General features: G+C 35.9%; 1 protein-coding gene across 1 annotated transcript; it reads right to left on the bottom strand.

The window, feature by feature from the left end:
- Positions 1 to 85: 85 nt before the first annotated feature.
- LOC133197700 (protein virilizer homolog) lies at positions 86 to 25,040 on the bottom strand. Its single transcript, XM_061333856.1, has 40 exons — positions 24,969 to 25,040; positions 23,618 to 23,730; positions 22,822 to 22,908; positions 22,614 to 22,662; positions 21,826 to 21,961; positions 20,612 to 21,640; positions 20,384 to 20,472; positions 20,213 to 20,290; positions 20,033 to 20,110; positions 19,695 to 19,840; positions 19,474 to 19,553; positions 18,324 to 18,484; positions 17,886 to 18,104; positions 17,658 to 17,746; positions 16,474 to 16,636; positions 16,215 to 16,312; positions 15,934 to 16,108; positions 15,731 to 15,845; positions 15,230 to 15,379; positions 13,277 to 13,417; positions 12,365 to 12,568; positions 12,158 to 12,243; positions 11,825 to 11,971; positions 10,885 to 10,980; positions 10,723 to 10,795; positions 10,448 to 10,584; positions 9,861 to 10,060; positions 9,546 to 9,743; positions 9,204 to 9,312; positions 8,948 to 9,019; positions 8,440 to 8,600; positions 7,718 to 7,982; positions 7,043 to 7,139; positions 6,051 to 6,330; positions 5,902 to 5,963; positions 5,596 to 5,798; positions 4,905 to 5,034; positions 4,692 to 4,794; positions 525 to 641; positions 86 to 358 (listed from the first exon to the last, which is right to left on the bottom strand). Exons 1-40 carry the CDS (start codon positions 25,038 to 25,040, stop codon positions 280 to 282), a joined length of 6,087 nt encoding a protein of 2,028 aa, XP_061189840.1. The 3' UTR covers positions 86 to 279.
- Between the last annotated feature and the right edge of the window lie 1,352 nt (positions 25,041 to 26,392).

Here is a 26,392-nt window from a genome sequence, read left to right as displayed (position 1 = left end):
ATTTTTTTCTTCAGTTTTTTTAATCTGCCTTTAAATACTTTTTCTTCTTTGTTCAAAGATTTGAAATGTAAAAGTGGTCCTAACAATGGACCCTTTATGAATAATTCTTGGAGTTTCCATTAATTAACAGACAAGTATAAGTTTATCTAAACAGCTATACAACACTGAATGCAATCTCTAACAAAGCATATCACCAACATCAAATGTCAGTAACGGTATTTGTATCTAGTTCACTTTGTGAAGCTAATTTTATATTGTCTTTCTTTGTTGTTCCTCGCCTCACTTTGTGAAGGACCTGGCATGCCTTCCTCTGTCTGCATTATTATCTCTCTGGCCTCGAAAACCACCTCCCACAAACCTGAAACAATCATTAATATCAACATAGCTAGAAAACCACGAAAGGTATAAGTCGTTCATCTTACTGACAAATCATCAGGTCTGTGCATTAGTAACATAAAACATGAAAGAGATAAAGTTTAACATAAGAACAAAATAGAGGAGACCGGACAGTCCGATGATATTACCTCCCTGTCTGCTGGCTGGTGTCTCTCGCATGATACAGACCACTACTACTGACTTGAGTAGCAAAACGGAAGTCACGCCCTGTGTTCATTGGCCTCTCAGTAGATACTGGGTGAAGCCTGAAAATGGAACATTGGTGTTTGAACAAGAGGCCCAAGGGCCTTAACGGTCACCTGAGTATAATACAACAATTTAGTCTAGTATTCAGTATCAACTCATAAATTAAGTTCTAACCTGTCCCCCCATTAACACTATCACCATGCAGACTATTAACAAACTATTAGTGCTTCTGTACTCTTTTTAAACCCATATTAAGACCTCTAGTATTGACCTCTCTTATGGTCTTTGAAGAACTTTTAATAAGATAAGTTATTTTTGTCTCATTTTTATTTATCTATTACTTACAGGTCTACCTGATTATTAAAACTAAGAAAATACTTTTTGAATTATATGATAAACATTCTTGCATAATTATCTTATTCTATTAACCTTTCAAATACATTATTTACAGTGATTAATTATCAAAGGTGAACGGAAAAGGGGAATAACTTCTCTCAGTAGAATACAAATTAATAGAGCCCTGCCCAGGACTAGAATGCTTAGACAAATGGTCCAGATGTTCAAAAATCTCGTAGAAATACGCTTACTTATATCATTTAAACTTTTACTCAGTTTTCTTCCGATATGCCCAGAAGCAGAGAAGAATTTCACAGGTACAATGCATTTTCACTACAGATTCAACAAAGCCTTACCCTAACACCAGAACCCAAGACCAAGGGTCAAGAAATTCAAAAGCCCCCCCCCCCCCCATTATGCCAGAACCCCTGACCCTAGGACCACAAGATTTAAAAATTCTGTTCGAAGCTCCCATTTTCATCATAGCTAAGCAATTTATTTATCAGCTCAACACTAAGGAGCAGACAGGATTAATTACTGATTAATTAATAGAATTAATGCTTTCTCACTATATAATCAATAGAGCCCCCCCCCTTTCCTCAAGAACCCCAAAAACTAAGGCCATATATTTAAAAATTTTGGAAGAGGCATCCTTGCCTATCATAATCTTGCACTTAGTTTGTTTAGATAATCTCCAGTAGCAGAGAAGAAGATTTTCAAAGAATCAATGCATTTTCACTATATAATCAATAGAGCGCTGCCCTAACACCAGGACCCCTGACCCTGGGGCCATGAAATTCACAATTTTTGAAAAGGCATCCTTATGCATCAAAACCATGCACTTAGTTTGTTTATATAATCTCCAGTAGCAGAGAAGAAGATTTTCAAAGAATCAATGCATTTTCACTATATAATCAATAGAGCCCCGCCCTAACACCAGAACCCCTGACCCTGGGGCCATGAAATTCACAATTTTTGAAAAGGCATCCTTATGCATCATAACCATGCACTTTGTTTGTTTAAATAATACCCAGGAGCAGAGAAGAAGATTTTCAAAGAATTAATGCATTTTCACTATATAATCAATAGAGCCCCACCCTAACATCAGAACCCCTGACCCAGGGGCAATGGCTTTCACAATTTTGGAAGAGGCCCACCTCCTCATCATAACTATGTACTTAGTTTATCACCCTAATGCCCAGGAGCAGAGGAGAAGATTTTCAAAGAATTAATGCATTTTCACTGTATAGTCAATAGAGCCCCGCCCTAACACCAGAACCCCTGACCCTGGGGCCATGAAATTCACAATTTCAGAAGAGGCATTCTTGCTCATCATAACTATGTACTTAGTTACTTTATTTAATACCCAGCAGCACAGAAGAAGATTTTCAAAGAAATAATGCACTTTCACTATATGATCTATATAGCCCCACCCTGGGGCCAGAACCCCTGACCCTGGGGCCATGAATTTCACAATTTCAGAAGAGGCATTCTTGCTCATCATAACTATGTACTTAGTTACTTTATTTAATACCCAGGAGCACAGAAGAGGATTTTCAAAGAAATAATGCACTTTCACTATATGATCTATATAGCCCCACCCTGGGGCCATGAAATTCACAATTTCAGAAGAGGCATTCTTGCTCATCATAACTATGTTCTTATTTACTTTATTTAATACCCAGCAGCACAGAAGAAGATTTTCAAAGAAATAATACACTTTCACTATATGATCTATATAGCCCCACCCTGGGGCCAGAACCCCTGACCCTGGGGCCATAAATTTCACAATTTTGGTAGAGGCATTCTTGCTCATCATAACTATGTACTTAGTTACAGTGCTACCTCGGTATATTGCCAGCTTTTGTCCAAGGCAGATTTTGGCATTATAGCGAGGGTGGCAATATAACGAATTCTGCCATAAATTACAATTCAGTGGGTAATCAAAGCAAAATAAATAGTTTACGTAATTCATTTCAGTTACAGTCTGTCAATGTCATGCTTGTGCACATACGTATACGGGAAGCTCTCGTTTCTTTTTGAAAAAGAAGTCATTATTTTTTTGGTTTACAATATTTTTACTGAAAAGAAATAAAATGTCAGAATATTGAACATCTTTCAATTCCCTGCTCTTTCGCCATGCTCTAAGAATTTAATAACCTGATAACAAAGATGTCAGTAGCCGTTATAGCCTCTCGGTATTAAAACAGTTTTGAGAATTATTATTAATCTCATCTGAATCGAAAGTAGATTTTTTTCACTGTCTCAAGAATTTCTGAATCAGTTAAAAAGTTCGGTTGGTAAAGTGTCATGACAAATGGCAAGTCACGTGTCAGAGTACGTCAACCTGTTGTAATAAACATGCATTCTTATGTTTGCTGGTACCTGTGTACTTCTCTTCCAATTCTATTTGATATTTATCAATCAACCCAATCTGTGCCCAACAATTTATGAAAAAAATTCAGGGGTAACCTGGAATCCTTAATATTTTCACGTGCGGAATTATAGTAGTCTAAAAATAGAGGTGGGATTTCCTTTTGATCGATAGACTGGCTTCTTAATCTAAGGGGACACAAATGAATATTTGCATTTATTATGGTTTGATGCATTATCCATGATAAGCAATAATCGGCGATTTACAATCAAATAGATTGAAGGTTGATCAATCAATTTTTTTTCTCGTAATCTAAATTTGTACGCTTTCTCTTGCCTGACGTTTCCATTACTGTGATGAAATAATTCTTCTATCTTATAAAAAACACACCAAAGACATTGCTAATTTTGAGTTTTATTCACCAATTATTTTTAATTTAGCTGAATTCCTTGTCCAGCCCGTTACACTTCACCGCAACCACTGTCAAAGCACGGGTGTATTGTCCAAATTACCGACCCGCTCTAGGTAATTGGCATTGTTCTCGAGGGTTTTCCTTATATAATTTGACCTTTTGTTTCCCAAAACCAGTGGCGGATGGCAATAAGCGGGGGTGGCAATATAACGGGTGTATTAACAAAAGGGGGAAATCCGTTCTTTGAGAATTCTTGGCAATAAGCAAGGGTGGCAATATAACGGAGGGCAATATACCAAGGTAGCACCGTACTTTATTTAATACCCAGGAGCACAGAAGAAGATTTTCAAAGAATTAATGCATTTTCACTATATAATCAATAGAGCCCCGCCCTAACACCAGAACCCCTGACCCTGGGGCCATGAATTTCACAATTTTGGAAGAGGCTCTCTTGCTCTTCATAACTATGTACTTAGTTACTTTATTTAATACCCAGGAGCAGAGAAGAAGATTTTCAAAGAAATAATGCACTTTCACTATATGATCTACATAGCCCCACCCTGGGGCCAGAACCCCTGACCCTGGGGCCATGAATTTCACAATTTTGGTAGAGGGCTCAATGCTTGTTACAATGATGCCAACAGTTTGACTGCTTGATGTCCTGGAGTAAAGAAGAAGATTTTTAAAGATTGCATTATTTTTGGTGGTTTTAGCCCCACCCCTCAGGCCCCAGGGGGCAGGGACCATGAAATTCACAATTTTTGTTCCCCTTCACCCATAGATGCTATATGCCAAATTTGGTTGAAATTGGTTGAGCGGTTTCAGAGAAGAAGCTAAAAATGTTCAAATGTTAACACACGACGCACGCCGACGGACGAGAACGGATAGCAATAGGTCACCTGAGTGACTCAGGTGACCTAAAAATTCAAAAAAAAATCATCTGTATTAATCCAGTCCATTTAAGAGAGATTGTGTTTTATTACTCACACTCGACCAAAGCTGTCAAAGCTCTGCTGTTTGGGTCGGCTGTTGTTGTACCCTCCCCTGCTGCCCCCACTTGTACTTATTGTATTGATTCCCCCTCCTCCAACTACAAAGATTAGAGAAAACAAATCAATGATGAAACTGTTACCAAAATAATACACGAAAATGCTAATTTTCCCCTTAAGCAGGTAGTATAAATCTGATATTTTTTTTTACCATAAATGTTGTTGGACTCTCGTCGTCCATAGGTTCCAGGGGGAGTGAAGAAGCTGCTTCTCCCTCTATTTCCACGATTACCTCCCCTATCAAAGTTACTCCTCCCCCTTCCTGTGTTTCTGGTACCATCCTAGTAAGTATATGTATTTGCTTTACAATGATAGATACAATAAAAAATGTTGTACTGGTTATACAGATTGAATTTATTTCTTATTTTATTGCTGTTTATATATGTATTAAACATTCATACATGTTTATCTTCATATATTTACATTTCCAAATATTTTTCCTTAAGATTCTTTGCAAGTTAGAAAAAGTTTACGTTCTCATGAACTACTGTGGGATGAGTAAGAATATTTCCATTGTGATGTAACTGCAGTCAAAAAAATAGCACAAACTTTTTTTTTCAAAAATGGTTGTTGAATGACAAAAATATGTGGCAAGTCATCAGAAAAATATAAATATAAGATATGAATTTAATATTTGAGAATTCATGAGGTACATGTACATGAACTACAATGCTTCACACCTGCATATTTATCATGAAGTGCTAACATGCTTCATGAAATATGCCGGCGTGAAGCGTCGTAGTTCATGTCCTCATGAATTCTCAAAAATTAAATTTATCTCTTAAATGTCAAAAAAAAAGAAGAAAGATAAAACATAAAAGCAAATAAGAGGCAACCATTACCCTTTGTATAAGGGAGTCTACTCTTCTGATTGGTGACACAGTGTCAGAGTCTCTGTCATCTTGTCCTTTCTCTAACTTCATGAAATCATCCACATGCATGGATGGTGGTCGGCTGGTGTTTGGAGTGCGAGTACGGAACGAGTCCATTCTACCACTAGCTCCCATCATTCCTCTGGCAATTCCACGGCCTCGCATTGGAGCCACTGTAATAAAATATTACATATTTTTATCTATATTTTAATATTTTTGTGAGCACCCAGATCATATTTTGAAAGTTCAATTCACCCTTTTTATGCTACAACTCACCAAATGGTCTTTTGGCACCCCTGCCTCTATAAATGCTGATCTCCTGTGATTTTCTCCTATCCCTGAAAAGAAACAAACATTGGAAAGAAAGGAAATGACATCAAAAGTTCAATAATAATATTTCCCATTAATGTTTTCTCGGCCTTTACCCTATTTTGATTCTCCTCGGTTTAGTGACCTCAGCCTGTGAAGTGATCACTGTCTTTTTAAGCTCCTCCTCCAGGTTAAATTCCGGGCAGTACTTTCTACACATCTCCTGCATGTTAGCCATTGTCAAGTCAGGCTCAATGTCGGCCACATCCATTGAAGGATTAGACAGCCAGTACTCAGGATTCAGTCTCTCATCCTCAATGTCAGTAACAATGAACACAGTCCTCTTATTGTACAGATTACTAAGGGACTCCACCACTGCTGGCGGCTCTGTTAATACTGCAAGAAACAAGCAAATTGTAGATGAGTGTTCCACAATAAAATTTTTAAAGAATAGGGCACTGGTGCCATGAAGTGTGTCCATGCTTGGTAAGGCTTTGCTTATAAAATCCCAAGTAAAACTTTCGATTCCATATCAGGGCCTCATCACAGCCCCAGGAGGTCATAATTTGAACAGGCTAAAATCTACACTATAAGAGGTTGCTTGCATTCCCCTGGTGTTCAAGAAAAGAAATTTTTTTTTACACCTTATTTCATATGTGTATGTATTTCCACATTTTTTTTGCGGCCCTACCCCATCACTAAGGGCTATGACATGAACAACCTTGATTCTACACTACTTGAGAATGCTTGCATATTGCTGTGACTAATTGTGACTCTGTTCTTTAAAAGATTTGATTTTTCCATAATATTCCTTTGTAAAACACTGACCCCTGTAGTGCCCGTCCATACATGTATGTAGAACAATTGTCAATCAGAAAAAATCACTTGAGCTTCTAGTTGGGGTTAGAAGAAAAGGCATTGTATCAAGGGAAATTAAAGCACATGGAGTCACAAGAAAAGGGGTGGGTGCTGTCCCTTTAAAAAAGAGCTAGCTTGAAACATTGTAATGTTAACAAGAATTTCAAACATTAAAGTTATCCCATTTACTGATTAAGTAAAATTTACTAGCTTGCTCCATTACCAGAAGAGGTGAAGTTTATTTACGTACCCTTTTTCTCCTTGCCTTCAGGCTCTCTCAACATCTTCATCAGTCCTGTCATACTCTCATATAAACTTTCCAATGTCTCCTCATCCTTGGCACTCTCCTGCTCAAGTTAGATTCAAATGGAAACATGAATGCCAACTTCATCTCAACATTTACAATCTTTCAATACACAAATTTTGCAATTATAAGCTTTCTAAATATCAATCCATGTAAATCTACACTAATATTGATACTGTACACCACCAGTTAGAGGTGGTTGTCCATGGTGGGGTTCTTTGATTCTATTAATTTACATTAATACATGCATTTATACTGTACCTCCACTAGTTTCTCTAGGTCCAGCAGGGGGTGGTTCTCCATGCTGAGTCCCTTTGATCCTATTAATTTACACTAATATTTATACAGTACCTCCACTAGTTTCTCTAGGTCCAGCAGGGGGTGGTTCTCCATGCTGAGTCCCTTTGATCCTATTAATTTACACTAATATTTATACAGTACCTCCACTAGTTTCTCTAGGTCCAGCAGGGGGTGGTTCTCCATGCTGAGTCCCTTTGATTCTATTAATTTACACTAATATTTATACAGTACCTCCACTAGTTTCTCTAGGTCCAGCAGGGGGTGGTTCTCCATGCTGAGTCCCTTTGATTCTATTAATTTACACTAATATTTATACAGTACCTCCACTAGTTTCTCTAGATCCAGCAGGGGGTGGTTCTCCATACTGGGGTTCCAGGACAGAACCTCCTGTAATTCTTGTTGGGAGAGAGTGTAGGTCCGAGGCGAAGTTAACTCCTCATTAGATGGCTGCTCCACCGTCATCAGCAGGCGGAGGAACTCCAGCAATGTGGATAAGGTGGAGAGACAGTCAGAACTGTCCTTGCTGAAGGTCGTGTTGATTCGAACCATCAGACGACCAATGGCAGTTGTCTTCTGCTCCAACACACTGAAAGATATTGATCAGTGAAAGATCTAATAGTCTTTAATGTTCACCTCAGTACATGTATCTGGCAACAACATGTTTTGAAACATTATTCAATTTACATGTCTTTTCATGTATCTTTCAATATAAAGTTTGGAATGATATCCAAACCCTCAACAAGAGACCCGAGGGCAGGGACCATGAAATTCACAATTTTTGTTTCCCTTCACCCATAGATGCCTTTTTCCAAATTTGGTTGAAATTGGTTAAGCGCTTTCAGAGAAGAAGCTAAAAATGTTCAAATGTTAACGCACGTCGCACGACGACGGATGAAAATGGATAGCAATAGGTCACCTGAGTGACTCAGGTGACCTAAAAAACCTAAAGCTAAGAGACTTCAGAATATATAAATTCACACCTTAAGTGCAGACTCTGAGGAATGAGGCTCTAAACAGCAAATTCAATATGACTATTTTCTTACCTCTTTAAGTAGTAGAATCCATAGTCATGGTCTGTTAACATGACCAGAGTCCTAACACAAGGTAGAATGGAAGCATAGCTGTGATCAGGACTTCCCATGTGGTCCAGCAGGGCTGTCGTTATCTGGGTCATGTAGTTCCCATTAGGCAGGGCAAGGGCAATCTAGGGTTAAAACTCAAACTATATTTTTATGAAAGAAAAACTTATTAAAATGTTCAGATATATTTACAGTATCTTTTCAATGAGCTTATAAAGATGTGTGTTCTCTTCTTACTGTCTCAATGTCCACAAAATATCATAAAATGTAACTATTAATTTAAATGACATTTTAAAGAAACAACAAAACCAATATTTAGATGGATGTAATGGTAAGTCATTTAACATATTTTTTATGGCCAATAACACAAGCAGAGGTATAGTGCATGAGTACTTTGAATGCTGTCAAGAGGATTATTATAGAAGATAAAGTTACAGGAAAGTTAGTAGAAATGTCTCTATGGTTACAACACCTGTTCTTGCACAGAGGTGTTTTCTCCCATCACTAGAGCCACTTCAGGGTCACATAAACTCTGGATGATTGACTGAAAGAAACAATAAAAACAAAAATAATTATCTTTACCATGTACTGATTCTCATTCAATGTAAAATCTTCTTCACATTATAATTTCATTTCTAATTAACAATCTACAGACTTTTATTTGTGTTTAAGACTAATTGAAAAACTGATTTGTGTGTTCAAGAATAACAATTTCTGTTAAAACTTGCCACTATACACTCCTGGCTCGTTATGTGGGAGTTTGTCTCACAAACTGTGTTCATTATCTCTAGCATCTGAGGCAATAGTTCTCCATACTTGGATGTTTCTGAATCAGCACTGCAGTTAGACAATAAAATGTCAAAAATATTTCATTAAAATCATCAATAAAAATTGGAAATGTAGATAACAGATAAAGTGTCATTGTGAATTAAAATCAACTTTTATTCAAATACAGTAAATGTAGGAGAAATAACCAAAAGTCATACTATCATGTACATCTATCGGTACACAAAACTGATGAATCTTTGAGATAAAAGTAATTCACAAATATTTCCTAGAAGACAACATACCCATTTTGAGTCATCAGCTGCACAGATGCACATTTTACAGATGGCTGTGATAAAACAAAGGCCAATAGATTAAGCATTTTACTGGCATAGGGGGAGGCAACTCTCTCCACCCTGTCTTCAGTAGTTTCCCCTTCATCTTTTTTTTCTGGGGGTCGTCTCAATGTAGAAAAACTCTCCACAACCATGTCTAATATGCACCTGCAGCATAGGAACAAAAGCATTCATAATGTGGCATCAAACTATTTGTTCTGTTTGATAATGCCTGTTTTACACTTCAGAGGATGCAGACATAAATATTTTTGGAAATGGACATACCTGGCTACCATGAAGGCACTGGCAGCGGAGAGATCTGAGAGCTGCCAGCACACCCTACGTAGGACAAGCTGTAATGGCTGACAGGTGGATGTAGCTAGGATTTGGATCATCTCCTGGATCTGCTGGCTCAGGCAGTGAAGATGGACGCTCCATAACTTCCTGTTGTTAATCGTTATATTCACTTCCTCCTCAGACAAAGGCTATAGCAAACCAAACCATAACTTTTCAATCATTATATAAGTTTGAAATATTTTTCTTTCTCTGTTCTATTTTCAACCATGTTTAATATGATTCTTATAGTAGGGTTATTATGAATACATGTACAGTATACAGGGTTATTTTCACCCTGTGTTATTTTCACCTTTACACACTTGCAAACAATTTTATCCCATTTTAAAATTTGCCTAGTCACAATTCTTTTATTTGCCCCATCTTAAATTTTCCCACTTGTGTTTAGGGTGATTATAAAATGGAGGTGAAAATTTCCCTGTATACAGTATGTATGTATAGCAGCATATTCTTTGATGGAATGACATGGATATATATGTTCTTTCTATTTATAAACAAAGATAAACAGGATACAGAACCTCCTTTGTCTGTATGGGGAGGGGAAGGGGTAACATCTCAGACAGGATCAACAAACCACTCAGATAAGTGTACGGGGCTTTTGTTGTATACTTCAGCAACTCTTTCAGTGTCTTTGTCCATAAACTCTCACTCAAAACTGGGGAAAAAACACGCAAAATAATAATTTTATCAATAGTTCACTGCAGTTCTTCAATCATAAATTCTATACTTCTTGCTTAATTTATATATATTTTTTCCTTTAGAGAACAGTTTACAATAATAATGTTTTTTTTACCTTCATCAGTCTCAGCTTGAGCAGGCAATGGTTGTGTATATGCCAACAAAGTATCCAGGATCATCTTCTGTATCTAATGATAAACAATGGCATCATCAAACAGTGATATGGAAACATTTTCTCAATCAATATTAGCAATGACTGATTTTAAAGATGTGTTACCTCTTGCAGTTCATCCATGTGGTTTGATGATAATGGAACAGAACAAAGAACAGTGTGTAACTCAAACAGGACAGGTAAACTCGTCAGGTCCTTAAACTAAAAAACATTACCTGGTACACTTAATTAATGATTAAATAATCAGACTGCACAGGTAGACTAGTTAGGTCCTTAAACTTCAAAAACATTACCAGGTATTCTTTATTTATCATTTACATGTATCAAATGTTCCTTTACTATGTAGCAAGCGCTTGAGTCTCAGTATACATGTCTCTGTACACGAACATCAAAAGCTAACTCATAAAATACATGTATCTTCAATTAGCTAAATGTACATGAACTTAAGCCCAGTTAGTGATTAAATGTAGAAAGTAAATAAGACATGATACCTCTCTACCCCTAGCCTATATTAGGTAACCCAATGAATGTTGTACAATCTCTAGTGTAGGTCTACACAGACAGGTGATATGTAATACATGCCTCTGTACTCCTGGCCTTGATCAGGTAACACAGTGTATGTTGTACAATCTCTAGTGTAGGTCTACACAGACAGGTGATATGTGATACATACCTCTGTACTCCTGGCCTTGATCAGGTAACACAGTGTATGTTGTACAATATCTAGGGTAGGTATAACCACAGACAGGTGATATGTGATACATACCTCTGTACTCCTGGCCTTGATCAGGTAACACAGTGTATGTTGTACAATATCTAGGGTAGGTCTAACCACAGACAGGTGATATGTGATACATACCTCTGTACTCCTGGCCTTGATCAGGTAACACAGTGTATGTTGTACAATCTCTAGTGTAGGTCTAACCACAGACAGGTGATATGTGATACATACCTCTGTACTCCTGGCCTTGATCAGGTAACACAGTGTATGTTGTACAATCTCTAGGGTAGATCTAACCACAGATAGGTGATATGTGATACATACCTCTGTACTCCTGGCCTTGATCAGGTAACACAGTGTATGTTGTACAATCTCTAGGGTAGGTCTAACCACCGACAGGTGATAAGTGATCTGTTCTGAACTCTGAGGTATCCCTCTCTGCCATGGACGTAGAAGGATCTCCGACACTTTCTGCGATATCAAATGAAACAACAGTTGTTTACATTCATGAAGAACAACTTCATTTTATAAAATTCTTTGTTTAAGTTTTGTACTAGGGTGACACAAGAAAATCTTTTATAAATTTATAAAATTGTAAACATTTTAGCCTCTTTCTAATTATCAGAGAAATATTATCTGATGTATTCAGTTTTCTACCTGCAATACTGTTGTAAAAATACTGAGGCAGTCTAAGCTGTACATCTCCACTAAGGCATACTTGAATTTTAATTCCTCGGGTGCATCTGTCAAAGAAATTTTTTTTTTTACCAATCAAGAAATGCTATGAAAGTTGTCCAAATATGATCTAAAAACACTGAATATTACTCCATACTAAATTCATTTATGTTTTAAAGTTATAATAACCTTCAGGGTAGGGATTTTCTGGGGCAATGGCCATGTGGCGGAGGATTCTCATGGTTGTGATCAGGCCTCGTGGTACCTTCTGGAGATCTTCTGTGTATTGCTTAAGGTGGCCCACTACTGCAGCAACACCATCTTGTGTCAGATCTGTCACTGTCTTCAGGGGAAGCAACCACTCTTGAATTTCCAACAGCTTGCTACTAAAGTCTACAAGAACACAATTCATTAACATTGATAGTCAGACAAGTATGCCAATAGCAAGTGAGAATACACACCATTTTTCCCTATCCAGAAAGCCTATAAATATACATGGGGGAGATCTTTTGTTTTCAAAGAATGCTGGACATTAGAGATGCACTTTAATAATCATCATTAAAAATAAGTTTTCTAACAACTTAAACACAGTAAAACCTGTCATAGCAACCACCTGTATCTAGCAACTTCTTGACATATGTGACTGTTAAATTTTCTCCCAAGAATTTGTCATTTTATTCTACCTGCATTCAGCGACTACCTTTCTAATGTGACACGCAACCACCATTTTCTGTCCTAAAGGAATCTAGCTACTTACAGCCCTGCTTTCAATAACAAAAGTAAATGCTTAGTTTTTTGCTTTTTCTCCTCTATTTGCAGAAAATAGAATATTTTCTCATTTTAGAATCTCACTTGATAAATAACTAAATACAAGTTTGACTGTATGTCATATTTTTAGGGACAAAACACCTGAGTGAATTACCCTCCTCACTTAGAGCAATGAGCCTAGCCCTGAATGTCTCCAGAACAGACATATCAGTGACTTGTCTAATCTAATGACTTACCCTCCTCACTTAGAGCCTCAAGTCTGGCCCCGAATGTTTCCAGAACAGACATATCAGTGACATGTCTAATGGTGGTCAGAATAACTGAATGACTTACCCTCCTCACTTAGAGCCACGAGCCTGGCTCCGAATGTCTCCAGAACAGACATATCAGTGACGTGTCTAATGGTGGTCAGAATAACAGAGATTGCGTAGGCTACGACGACAGACTTCTTCCTCTTATCCTTGTCCTCCTCTCCTGTAATCAACGTGTCGTAAACTTTATTACAATTCATTGCATGAAATTTATGGTACTCTCTAAATAAATAAACAGATAAATTTTTCCCTTCTAACTTTTGTTTTTCAATTAAAAAAGGGGGGATAATATTGCTAGAAATTAAGAGAATATTTTAGTAACTTTCATCCCCCCTTACCCCCCTCACAGAAAAAGTTTTCAGTAATCAAACAATCAACATGCTTATTACCCAGACCCATATGTTTCATAAAATAATCAGGGAAGCTGTAAGAGATGGGACTATGACAATGACCATCTGCATGTTATTACTAGAGGTGGGATGAAATACTGATACTGCGACACATTCCAATATTTCCTGCTAAGATACGGTTTACGATACATGCACTGAAATATTGGTACGAAACGATACATGAATGACTTGAAAATGAAAGTAAAAAATAGCAACTTGTAAACAAAGCAAGAGATGACATTGATATTGAAAACAGGCATTGTACTATTAAGTCATAGATATAGAAACATATTAGCTTCGTAGCAACCTCAGAATATGGAACAAGAAAAGTTTACAGAAGTCGTCCAGTCTGTATAGCGTGTTATATACAGAAATTTAAAGTATCCTTTCCACAGCTGGGGAAGGGGTGAAACTGTTCACCGCGGTATCGATTCACCGCAGTATTTTTTCTCGGTTTGATACATGGTACAAAATCTCGATTTTCGGTTCGGTTCATTTTTTGGTCGGGATCGTTACTCAGTCAGGTTTGGCATAAGTAAAAACACGCTACTTGGCATAATTTGATTTTAAAAACGTAAATTTTTGAGGACTGGTAGTTTTTAAAACAATCTTTAACAGTCAAATCATTCTAATTAATTTCTTCTAGTCAATTTGCACATAGATTCAGTGACAGGATTTAGTGAAACAAAACATAAAACAACGTTAAATTTGTTTCTTTCTATTGTATCAAAAATGACCGTACCGAGACAAAATTACACGATACGTATCGTATCGTGAAGGAGGCGTATCATTTCACCCCTAGCTATTTCATACACCCTTTGGCCACGATTAATTTCCTATGTACCCAAATAAATTCTTTGTAAACAAGTCCAATCAACTGTGCTACAAGCTATTGACAAGATTTACTACGTCCTACAATGCATCATGACGTCATGTTATTTGCTTTTTATCATAGAGAAACAATGCATTGTGACGTCACGATTTTTACCCCCCTGGAAATTTACACCCGACTTTGTAACCAATCAAAGCTTGTGTTACAAGCTACATAGGAAATAATATTAGTTATCTAGGTCCAATCAAGGGTATACGGGATTTACCCTGGGTTGTATTCCATACACCCTAAGGCTGAAGGGTGTATAGAATACAACTCGGGGTAAATCCTCGTACTCCATTGACTGGACCTGGATAACATATTTATTTCCTATGTAACCAAATAAATTCTTTGTAAACCCAAGTCCAGCCAATGGTGTCTCAAGCTATCAATGAGGTTTACTAAGTGCTACAATGCATTGTGACATCATGTTATTTAATAGCTTTTTGTGATAGAGAAACTATGCATTTTGACACCCCTTTATTTACCCCTGCCTCAAGTCGGGTGTACGGAAATTTACATCCGAGACTTTGTAAAAACAAAAATTTTATTATTTTCTAATTTATTATAATATCGAGATACATGTATCATATCATACTACATGTATCGAGATACGTATCATTTTGCAAGCTTTCTCTATCGTCCCACCCCCTAGTTATTATAAATATCCTCAAATAAGCTTATAATTCCATGAAATACTGGATAAATGATTTACCTTTCTTTTCCACCAGCTGCAGTAATGTTTCTAGATTTTTCTCCATACAGAGGACTTCAATGACTGCCTGGCGTCCCGGAGGTGTGAAGGTGATTGTGTACAACTCATGTAATGTGGGAATAATGTCTGCATTCTCTTGTTCCTTTGGAGCTGGAAAAAAAATTTCAAATAAATCTTTGTTGGATAAAAATAGAATTCTGTATACAAATCATCATGCATTAAACTACAATTTCTAACAAACTGAGATTACAACTGTTTTGAAAGAATATAAAATTTTGTATCTATACATTTATGGTGGAAACTTAATTTGGTGAAAGAAATTGCATACACACTGTTATGAGAAATAAATTTACACTTATATATTTCTTAAACAATTTTTCACACAAATATGCATTTCTTTGAACAAGACTACATTTTGTCATTTTCCTAATAATTATATTTGGTTGATGCTTTAAATTTGTTTTTTTTTCAAATTATCTTCTGAAATGACAGATAACCCACCTCTGGCCTGGAAATTTCTGATTTCATCAATACACTGCAGAGTTTTCAGATACATAACCATCTCGGCTCCGAGATGCTGAATAGGGTTCTCCTCCCCATCATCCTGACCATCATCCTGTACAAAATTGTATGATTATGAAGCAACTCAATCCCCACAGGACAAAACAGTTAAAAAAAAAATAACTGTTTACAAAAAATCTCACCTGTAACAAACACTTGATGATGCCATTGGTGGTGTCTATCTTGGAGAATAAGAACTTCAGACCATGCTGGCTCTGGAGAAGTGATCGTACACAGTCCTGTATGACTGCAAACAGTTGGGGATGGCCAAAAGTCAAGGGATTAGACAACAAATGAAACAAGCAGTCCAAGGTACCACTAAAATAAAGACTCATGTGTTTATTACAAATAAACTGTAATCAGGTACTATCACTAGCTATTTGCAGCTTTAGTATGCTGATCATTCTCACAAGTGATGTCTTACCAGTACTGGGCAATGTTGTATAGACCAGGGTAAGGATCAATGGCAGGAGGTCTCTTTGTGAACATGGCCTTTCCTGGCAAACTCCTGCTTGGCTGGGCCTTTGAAAGAAATTATAATGCCATAATAAACAGTTATAAGGTTTTTCAAAATGGAAAAAAAATCCAACTATCAAAACACCAAAATATACATGTACATATTGTCAGGAGAACACATGTACTGTATTTCTTAATCTTAAATATTGTGACTAAAATGGGTTTACAATCATGTGTAGAGCAATCCTAAACAGCTTGGTGGCTTCCTTGATGTAGGATATAACATTTTCTACAGTGATCTCACTGATGACCCCTTCATCAGACAGTGGCTCCATCTCCTGGTCACTGCTCTCCTCTCTCTTCTCTTCTGGGGGTGTGGCCTCCATTATACTAAAAAAAATGGGTATATTTAAAATGCTGCAATTTTTTCTGGAAAGTATATCTTAAAGGACTTATCGCATGATTCTCAATTATTTGAAATTAATAGCGTAAAACGTTCCTTATGACCACAGTTTATAAACTTAAGTGTTTTTACTGCGGACAAACTGCAGTAATTAACCAATTATTGACTCAAATGAAAACCCCTGAATTAAAAATCTAAGTTAATTAGATAGCGATCATGTGACCCTGTGATGTCAAAGGCAACAATGGCTGATCAGCTCTTCATGTTAATCTTATTAAAATATACGCGATACAACCGAATTTTCTGCATTGTGGATGACCAAATCACTGATTTTATCGATATAAAATTGAATGTCTAACCTTATATTTTAGAACTGTCAGCAAGAAAAAATCTGAAAAATCTGTTAACGGCGAAGACGAAGAAAGTCGTCATCACAATACAATTGATTAATCATCTTATCACAAGTAAAAACTTATTTGGTTCACACATTTAATATTATATTTGTTATTCTTTGTTTTTAGCATAACATTAATTTACACATGTTTTGTAAAGGGTGGCGGTCTTGCAAAATAATTTTCCAATCACGAAACATTGCCTTAATCAGAGCAACAGATTCTAAATGTTTGGAATAAAAAACGAAAATATCTCAAAAGCCTTATTCCTTAGAACTAGTAAATGTTTCTATAGTTAATAAAAAGCATGTTAGGAATTATTTTTTTTCAGCATTTTTTGTAATTAAGCTGCATTTGTCGTTGATAGCAGTATTTCGCCAAAATCCGACTGAAATGTGCATATTGCCGTATTTGAATTTCAACTCTCAATATCTCTTAAAATATGCTTTCATCAACGTTTTTTTGCATTCAGTATTTTAATAAACAAGGTTGTAGATAATATTTTTCATAAAATTATGATTTTTGAAAGATCATGTGATAAGTCCTTTAATAATTCTTTTTCTTTCGTGATTTCTTTGGGTTTACATTCCTCTGACATGTCTTTTGTAAAGCAGACCTTTTCACTTCTGTATTCATCTTCTGAAGTAGCTCAAATGTGTTGATCTTCTTTACAAATGCTGTTAGAGCTACAATTACTCTGATGTTCTGGAAAAAATAATTAATGAGTATCAAAATTTCATACTCTGTGGATTTATTTCATTCAGACTACTGTGACATTATGTACATTGCTTTAATTTTCCAGTCATGCAAAACAACAAGATTTCTCCTGTCATGGATAATTTACCTGTTTTCCCAGCATCAAGTTTAGAATTCTTTGGAAATCAGTTTCCTTTTCTCCTTCCACCTTGACGTCTTTCTGTATATCATGTATCCCCAGCAACCACTGTATGCCATCTATAAAGTATGTGGTCTGGTCCAAAGCTCTCACAATTTGTACTTTTAAGGAGAAAGACATGAAAGGTGATTCCAGTAGCTTGATTAACTTAGTCTGGACACCTCTTGCCTACAAAGTGATTTATAAACATAAACAAAATTAGCATCAAGTTTTCTCTTTCATTTGTTTTAGATTTTTTAAACATTACAAGCATGTTTAGTACAATGTTTAGAAGACATCAGTTCAATGTTTAGATGACATCAGAATAATGTTAAATGAAAGGATAACATTTTCACTACATATCAATAAACTGGTTATCAAATTTAAAACCAACAAGAGAAATTTTACCAAAGCTTGAACACAAAGATCTGGTTCACATGAACAGAGAGCCCCCGCCAATGTGATGCCCATCTTAAGGTGGCGAACTTTAAACGCCCCTTCTGGTTGGTTCATTGCTTTCTCTTCATCCAGTCCCTCTAACATCCAGTCAATCAATGTTTCCACAATATCTGGATGATAAATTCGGGGTTATTGTGATGTGGTGTCTCGGAATGAAAACTATTGGTGGCATCTCATTAATCTAAATGTCAGTAGCCTAATTACTTCCCCTCTAAATGACTATGGGGAACTGATTCTTATCATTTAAATAATTTAGTAATTCCAAAATCTTCTATTCCAGACAATATCAAGAAGTTATCAATATTAACTAGGCACTACTTTCATTTTGGTTCGAAATGCTATGCAAAGCATTTTACATTTCACATATAGTAAAATTACAGTGATATTTTTGAAATATACACCATCAGGGTTGACCTTTGCTTTGGCCTCTGACCTTGATGATAAACATTTGTATTTGTTTGAGGTGATATATATGTACATGTGATTAAGATATTCTAACATCAAAAACATGTAAATCAGGATGACATTCTTGTAATACCACTGCCTTGAAATTGATACTCAACAACTCTGTTGCTGAGGACCTTAAGTAATAATCTTTTTTCCCAGATTTATTTCCAAGATTGATTTTTATTTATTTCCCAGATAGAAAGATCAAGACGAGATGTTTCAAATAACACCACACTGGTTATACTTAATCTTTAACAATGAACCATGTTTATCATCAACCTCCCACTATGTCACACTGACACACTGGTTAATTATGACACATTTTCAAACTTGCCATCTGAATTGACCTTAAGATTGGTATAGCTCTGTTGATGACCTTGTATTACTGAACTTCACATGGTGGTAAGGATGGGAAGATGATTTTACTGCATGTATCACCAATGAAGTTTAACTTGGCCTCAGCATTCATCTCATTATAGGTATATTACACAAATCTCTCTTATTCATTTTGTTTAATTGAATTATATAAATACTGGACTTTGCAATCCAGCAATACCATTTAAAAAAAGATTTTGTGTTTACATATCTGTAAATTTATCAACCTTTCATAGAGAATAAATATGAAAAGTATACAATACTCTGAAATAGTTACCTTTCCTGTTCTCTTTTACAAACAACCAAGATAAACCCTTGGCAAAATTTGCTGGCAGTTCTTCCAAGACAATGATCCATCTACAATAAAAATGCGTTTGCATCATGAAGCTAGAAGAATTATATTTACTTAAAAAATAATCTTGTTACTCAAAACTTGAAGAACATATGTAAAGACTTTTATTATGGACTGTCTGAAGAAATGAATCTGTTCAGACTTACTTATCATGGTGGTCAGCTCCCAGGAACTGGTCTATCACAGATAGAATGACCTTGGCCTCTGGAGGACACTCCGTTTGACTGTTTGGGTCATTCTCTAGCTTCTGTTTTTCTAGTTCATACTCTGTCATAGTCACATCTGGGAAGGTCTGTAAAATCACAAAATAGTTTGGTATATCTGTCTCAAGTAAATTCTTTTGCATGAACATCATCAAAATTGGCGACTAATAATATCCATTTATGCAAAATTTATTAAAATTCATTCATGAATTTCATCTAGCTTATATTCCTCATCTTTGTCTTATTTTGTCTTTCTAAGTAAAATGATTCCATTATCCTACCTGTAAAGGGGTGCATTCCTTGGTAAAAGGATTGAATACTGTAGGAAAAGTACAAGATTCATCAATTTCCTCAAAGTCCTGAAATTATTAACCCATTCATATTACAGTAAAATGAATTTATAACAGATTCTTGTGTCCTATTGAGACTGAAATAAATAATGCACTTGTATTAATTCATACCTGTAAATCAGGATCAAGTTCATCCATGTTTGGCAGCTCATCACCTGATGATATGCTTTCATAGTCTCTGTCAACATCCTGAAAAATAAGATTAGTAAAACCTGCAAAATTTCTTCTCTAGCTATGTTAAATTGAGTGCTAATGTACTTGACACTCAAAAAATTTGCAAACCTGAAGTTCATCCTGATCTGAATATCCTACAGCATCAGGCGACAGAGGCTCAAACAGCGTGTCATCTCCAACCTCATCAATCACTTCACCTAAAAATAGAGGAGGGCAAAGAGGCAATTATAATTATTGCTTCAATTTGACTTTTAATTTTTTGTGTGTGTGTGTTTTTTTTTTTTTTTACTTTTTTTTTGTTTTTGTTTTGTTTTTTTTTTGATGTTGAGTACTTGCCTGCCTCCATGATCTCCTCCTGTGTGGGGGATGGCTCTCTGAAGAACTGAGGTGAAGGATCTCTAGGATGTCTTGGAATAGGTCGAATGGGGGACTCTTGCTCATGAGATTGTGACCTTGACCTGGGAGACAAAGGAGTCTGCATGGGTGATCTAGGTGTTGCCATGTTCTGTCTTTCTGGTGTATATGACCTTGACCTAGATCTAATAGGTGTTCTGGATCTTGATCTTATTGGTGACCTTGACCTTCTCTGAGGTGACCTGGACCTCCTTTGAGGTGACCTGGAGTAAGATCTTGGAGAATGTGACAAAGACCTAACTGACCTCCTTGGTGATCTTGATGCTGATCGTCGTGGTGATCTTGAAGGTGTTCTTCTTGGTGATCTTGAATATGACCTAGACCTTGATCTGGACTGTGATCTTGACCACGATCTCCTTCTAGAAGGACTCCTTGGATAGTCTCTAGTTTCACCTTCTTTGAATTCTCTTTCCTTCTCCCTTGAGCGTTCTCTTTCCCTTTCTCTAAATCTCTCCCATTCTTTTTGCTTATGTTCCCTATCACTTTCCCTTCTCACATCTCTGTCTCTAGAGGTTTCTCTCTCTCTGCTGCCTCCTCTATAGTCTTGCTCCTCATAAGGTTTGCCTCCAAACTGTCCATCTTTTCCAGGTCTTGGCTCTCCCCTTGGGTCGTAATGACCTTCCCTTGGCTCCAGACCTTTGTTAGGGCTGGCCATGAAGTCGGGCCTGTGTTGAGACTGCTGGTGATACTGGTCTGGGTAGATATCTGGTTTAGATGGAGGTGGTACCACTGGCTGGAGTATCCCTGGTGCCATGATACCCTGTGAGGGAGGGATGCCCTGGGTGGGGGGTATGTGAGCCTGAGCAGCTTGGGCTGCTGCCTGGGCAGCCTGTACCTGTTGGTTTATATAGTCCAGTGGGTGCTGCTGTTGGGGTTTGGTCCCTTGGCGTGGCGGTTCCCATTCTGGTCTACTAGGTGGTTCTGAAGCTTGGCTTCCTCTCACATCAACAGCTAAATTTTGATAAATAATGTAATAATAGTTTGGATATATCTTTTCCATACTGCATCATTAGGAATGCTTCTGACAATAAATCTTTAATACAACTTTCTTAAGATCATAATACTTTATACTATATTTTTAGTAAAGCTTTGATGAGAGAAAATGCAATGGACCACTACGACAGAGACACACTTACGTAGTTTAACTCTGGGCTGTGGGGGAGGAGGGGGAGGAGGTGATACAGTCTCTGGTTTGACCACAGTAAGTGACCCATAAATAGCCACAGTCAGCGTGTTATACCATCCCTTTAGAATCAGTCCATCTGTGGGAACCTTTAGGATAAAAAAAAAAATCATCTACTTTTTATCAAGGTTTAATACTGTTAGGGATTCAATGTACAATGGATGTTCTGAAATATAAACATGCCAAAAAATGCCATGAATCTATAATGTAAGTATCAGAAATCTGGTATTATAAAATTAAATATTACAACAGAATGTACACAAAATATTAACTTTCATCACAAAAACTATTTGTCATATGCCAAATTTAGTGTCAGCTAAAAGTAAATATATATATATATACTCACTTAAAGTACTTTTCAACTATACCTTGATTGTATCTTTTCAGATAAAAATTCATAAATTTTGCTTTTCATTTAACTTAGAGACATTACTTTTTTATAGGCACATGTAAAGAAATACTTTCCATACAACAAAATGTTTTTTCATGACATGTTTTCTTATGGTCATCACTGTACTAAAAAAATTTGATTTTGATAACAGAAATAAACTGTTAGGGAATTCAATTATCTTGTTTACTCCCTTTGGCCATATTCCAGAATTGGAGTATGAGAAAAAAGTTTGATACATGTACATGTATATACTTTAGAATCATTTCTGGACTTAACCAAATCCTACTCCTAGTTAAGTATGAAAGAAGATAAACCTTTAAATTAAGGTTTTGAATGAAATATACACAAACCTCGGCATCTGTTTTCATCTGTATGTCCACATTTTCTTTGTAATTAATGCTGAAAGTAATAAAGTACTTGTAAATATTAGGGTATTGTGCATTTGTAAATGCACAATTATTTTATGATAAGAAATTTTATTTTGCCTGTGGTATGATCAAGATAAAATTTAAGTGTGACTTAACCAGAGTTTCTATAAATCTATGAAGCTTAACTTACACTCCTAGCTTCTCAAATGTGGCAGCATTAGGTCGATTTAAATTATTCACGTACAGCTCCAGTGCAAACGAGGATGGATTTGTTGCTCTACAAATCAATTAAACATTTATATCTTTTGTCATGAAATTGATATTTTACTTATTTTTCTCATTTTTTTTTCTTAAAACACACACACACAAAACAAAAGTCCTGATGAGACTGTAGCTCTTCTGGTTTTTACATAACAAAAGTAGAGAAAGGTAGCACTTGGACTTGAAACTATGGCAACTGCAGTAAATAATATAATGATCCTTGGTTTGGTATTTTTCTGAATCAATTGCAATTAGACAAAAACTGTAGTAGAAGTAACACTTAGAAAGAATTTCACAGAAATCTCTACTTTTAGTTAACATGGAAACTCTTCATGTATCTTAGTGTAGTCTATCTGTATACCAAGTTATATTGAAATCAGACCAAAACAAAGGGGGAGTAGCATCTTGAAATAGTTTTTTACAGACGGACAACAGACACCTTACTATTGTATAAGCTCCTCTGGTCTCTGACCAGTAGAGCTACCAACATGTGAACACATTTCAATAATTCTAAGGTTCATCAACCCTCTGTTCACTCAATTAAAATTTTGCTTCAATACTGATTTTTCAAAAGAAATCTTATTTACAATACACATAATTTCAGTATACCTTGTATGGGGAAATCTGACAGAAAAGGGCATTTTAAATTGACAAAAAGAAAATCCTAGTGAGAGTTACTTCTCTGAGTGACAAGGAACCTTAAAAAATTATGTTGTCTCACTGACCCTAGTCTAACACCTCCTGGGACATCAGCTTGAACTCTGGTCTGCAGTGGGATAATTCTTACTTCCTGGATCAAAACTGGTCTTGGGAACTGGACAAGGTCCAGATTTAGCTCCTATAATTTGATACACATTAAGGACCCTCTATACACCAATGATTTTTTTTTTTGACTCTGAGGAAATTATATCATGTAAAGATGTAAATATGGAGTTTAGCTATTTAATTTTTAACATAGGGTACCTGCCATTACCTCCAGGAAAAATATTTCTAAAAAATGAAGTGTTGTTGAACTGAAATCACTGTTGCTTACTTAAATAAGGACTGTAAATGCACATAAAGTGTTCAATTAATTCATCTAGGCCAAATGAAATATTTAGAATGCTTGAATTGATTACAAATTGGGTAATAAACTTTACATTTCAATTTATTTCATTTTAGATCTAAGGGCAGATCACTCTATCTCTCTATCTGTATAATAATACCATGAAATAAGAACTCTTTAGTGTACAGTGTATAGAGGGTTCTTAAATGTTAAGTCTTGCATGTGCTACCAATAAAATACATTTCTAGATTACACAAATCCAAAACAAAAGGCAACATACAAAGTTTCCAGGCAGGAAGTGACTATACTTAATAATTTAAAATTGTATTGTTGCTGTGTAAACATTTGCATTCCATTATTGCTTTTTCTTCCAAACTTTTTAGAGCATCAGGGACACTCAGCAATAAAACATTTAAGAAGAAAAAGATAAAAAATAAATAAGGAACATAAATAATAATTTTTACTTTTTATTATGTCGTAATAGCATGAGGTGTATATACATTTTCATAACAATCTAGCATGTGTTCTATTTATATGCACAACTTATTCAATTTATGACACTACGAAAATGTTTGCAAAGATTTTTCTTTCTTAAATGTCAAAACAAAAAAAATCAAACACTTCGCTTTTCAAAAAGTTTTCATGAAATATACAACAGGTCCAGCACAGTCTTTTGATTTAGCTATATAGCTTGAAATGCTATATAGCTTTATTAAGCTATTCAAAATAGCTTGATAATTCAAATTCAAATTTTGAAAAACATGCTTTGTTTTGCATAAAATCAGGCGATTTAATGTCTTCCAAATAAACTTTTCAAAGAAGTATTAAAATAATTCAAAAAAAGCTATATATTACTTCCTAATTTAAGATTTGTTAGCAAATCAGATTCATTTATTCTGTGGTCCACGTTTTCAAAGTGAAACTAGGCTTTAGGTGTGAATATCTCTTGAAAAAAATGTATTACGATAAGTTCTATATATCTTATCAGGAAAAGGAATGCATGTTTAAAAAGAATATCACATGTCACAAACCTCGGCATTTTCATGTGAAAATGTATCAAAGAACAACAGTTCCAGCTCTACTTTCTGCCCGGTGTCCGCCATGATTTAAACCTAAAACTCGGAACCCACATCATGGAACAATATGATCCGGAATCAGCAAACGCCATCTCACGAGATCATTTTCAGCAAAATAGGGAAGTGAAGGTGTTGAAATATCAAGGGAGAAATATAATGTGTCTTCTACATGTATATAGAATTAAAAAATATATATATACTTTTAACACTCAATGAATGTTAGTTTGGTCATAAGATATGCAAACATGGTGACTTATAAAGTACCAATGCATCTCTTATCTTTTGCAATTTAGTGGAATATATCTATTCAGTATATATTTTTGTATATCTCTAGCATTTTTGCATTATGGTACACGGTGGTACTTGTTTATACTTTACAATGTGTATTTTAAATTTTACACGTTAGCAATTATCTCAACTTATGAACCATGTGTAAATTGACTCATATATACATGTATCAGTTAAGAATATGCTGAATACTACTATTATCACATTTTGTGAATAATTATCAAACTAAATGTTCTGTTTAATAATCATGTATGTAATATGCTCAAAAGGACCCTTATTTGGAATAATAAATAAATAAAAAAATAAAATATTTACACTGAAAGCTTTACAGTAACATGTTCAGGGATGGGGATGGGGGTAAATAACCCTATCTTAACAGTTGGAGTGCCTTGCTCATTTGCTGTTTTTTGCATTTTCTTTCATATCTTAAAGCTCCGTGCAGGCCCGTAGAACCCGGGGGGGGGGGGGGGGCGCCCCCACCACTTTTTACTGAGTATAGCATTTTGCTATAGTAAATTTTTCCTTAGATGCTTGTCCACCACACCCCCCCCCCCCCACTTTTTGATGTATGTTAAATTGTAAGGTCGAATACTGGCGAATTCTAGGATTTGTACAGTAGATAATTTTTTTTAATCTTATTTTAATTTTTTTTCATAATTTTTTTTTGGGGGGGGAAGCCCCTCCCCCTTTTGAAACCCTTGCTACGGGCCTGCAGTGGCATTTTTATTAAATATATAAATAGTGTTAGTTCTGTTCTTTAACTCACATTTTCCATACTCCTATTTGAGCGCGGGGCGGGGGGGGGGGGGGTCAATAGATGTCCTGACGATTCTTAGAGTTACTTAGCCGCATTGACTTCCATCCATAAACATGATAACGGTTTTATGCCGAAGACACATGTCATAATATATTTAAAGATCTTTTTATACGATTTTTCTTTTTGGACGAGTGACCGATATTCTAATTAAAGTCAACTTGGTATGACGGTTTACCAGGCTTGGCGCCAGTAGTTCTAGTTAGGATCAGGCTGATTGAAGAGATCGGGCTAATTTCGTGTTGGTGCTTTAGTCTTTTGACCTTGTTATTAAAAA

This window comes from Saccostrea echinata, unplaced genomic scaffold (genome assembly GCF_033153115.1).
Source record: "Saccostrea echinata isolate AGI-Se365-2 ecotype Australia unplaced genomic scaffold, CSIRO_AGI_Sech_v1 ptg000030l, whole genome shotgun sequence".
NCBI classification, from domain to species: Eukaryota; Metazoa; Mollusca; class Bivalvia; order Ostreida; family Ostreidae; genus Saccostrea; species Saccostrea echinata.
The sequence above is the reverse complement of the archived record's forward strand: the minus strand, read 5'-3'. Positions and strand labels throughout refer to the sequence as shown.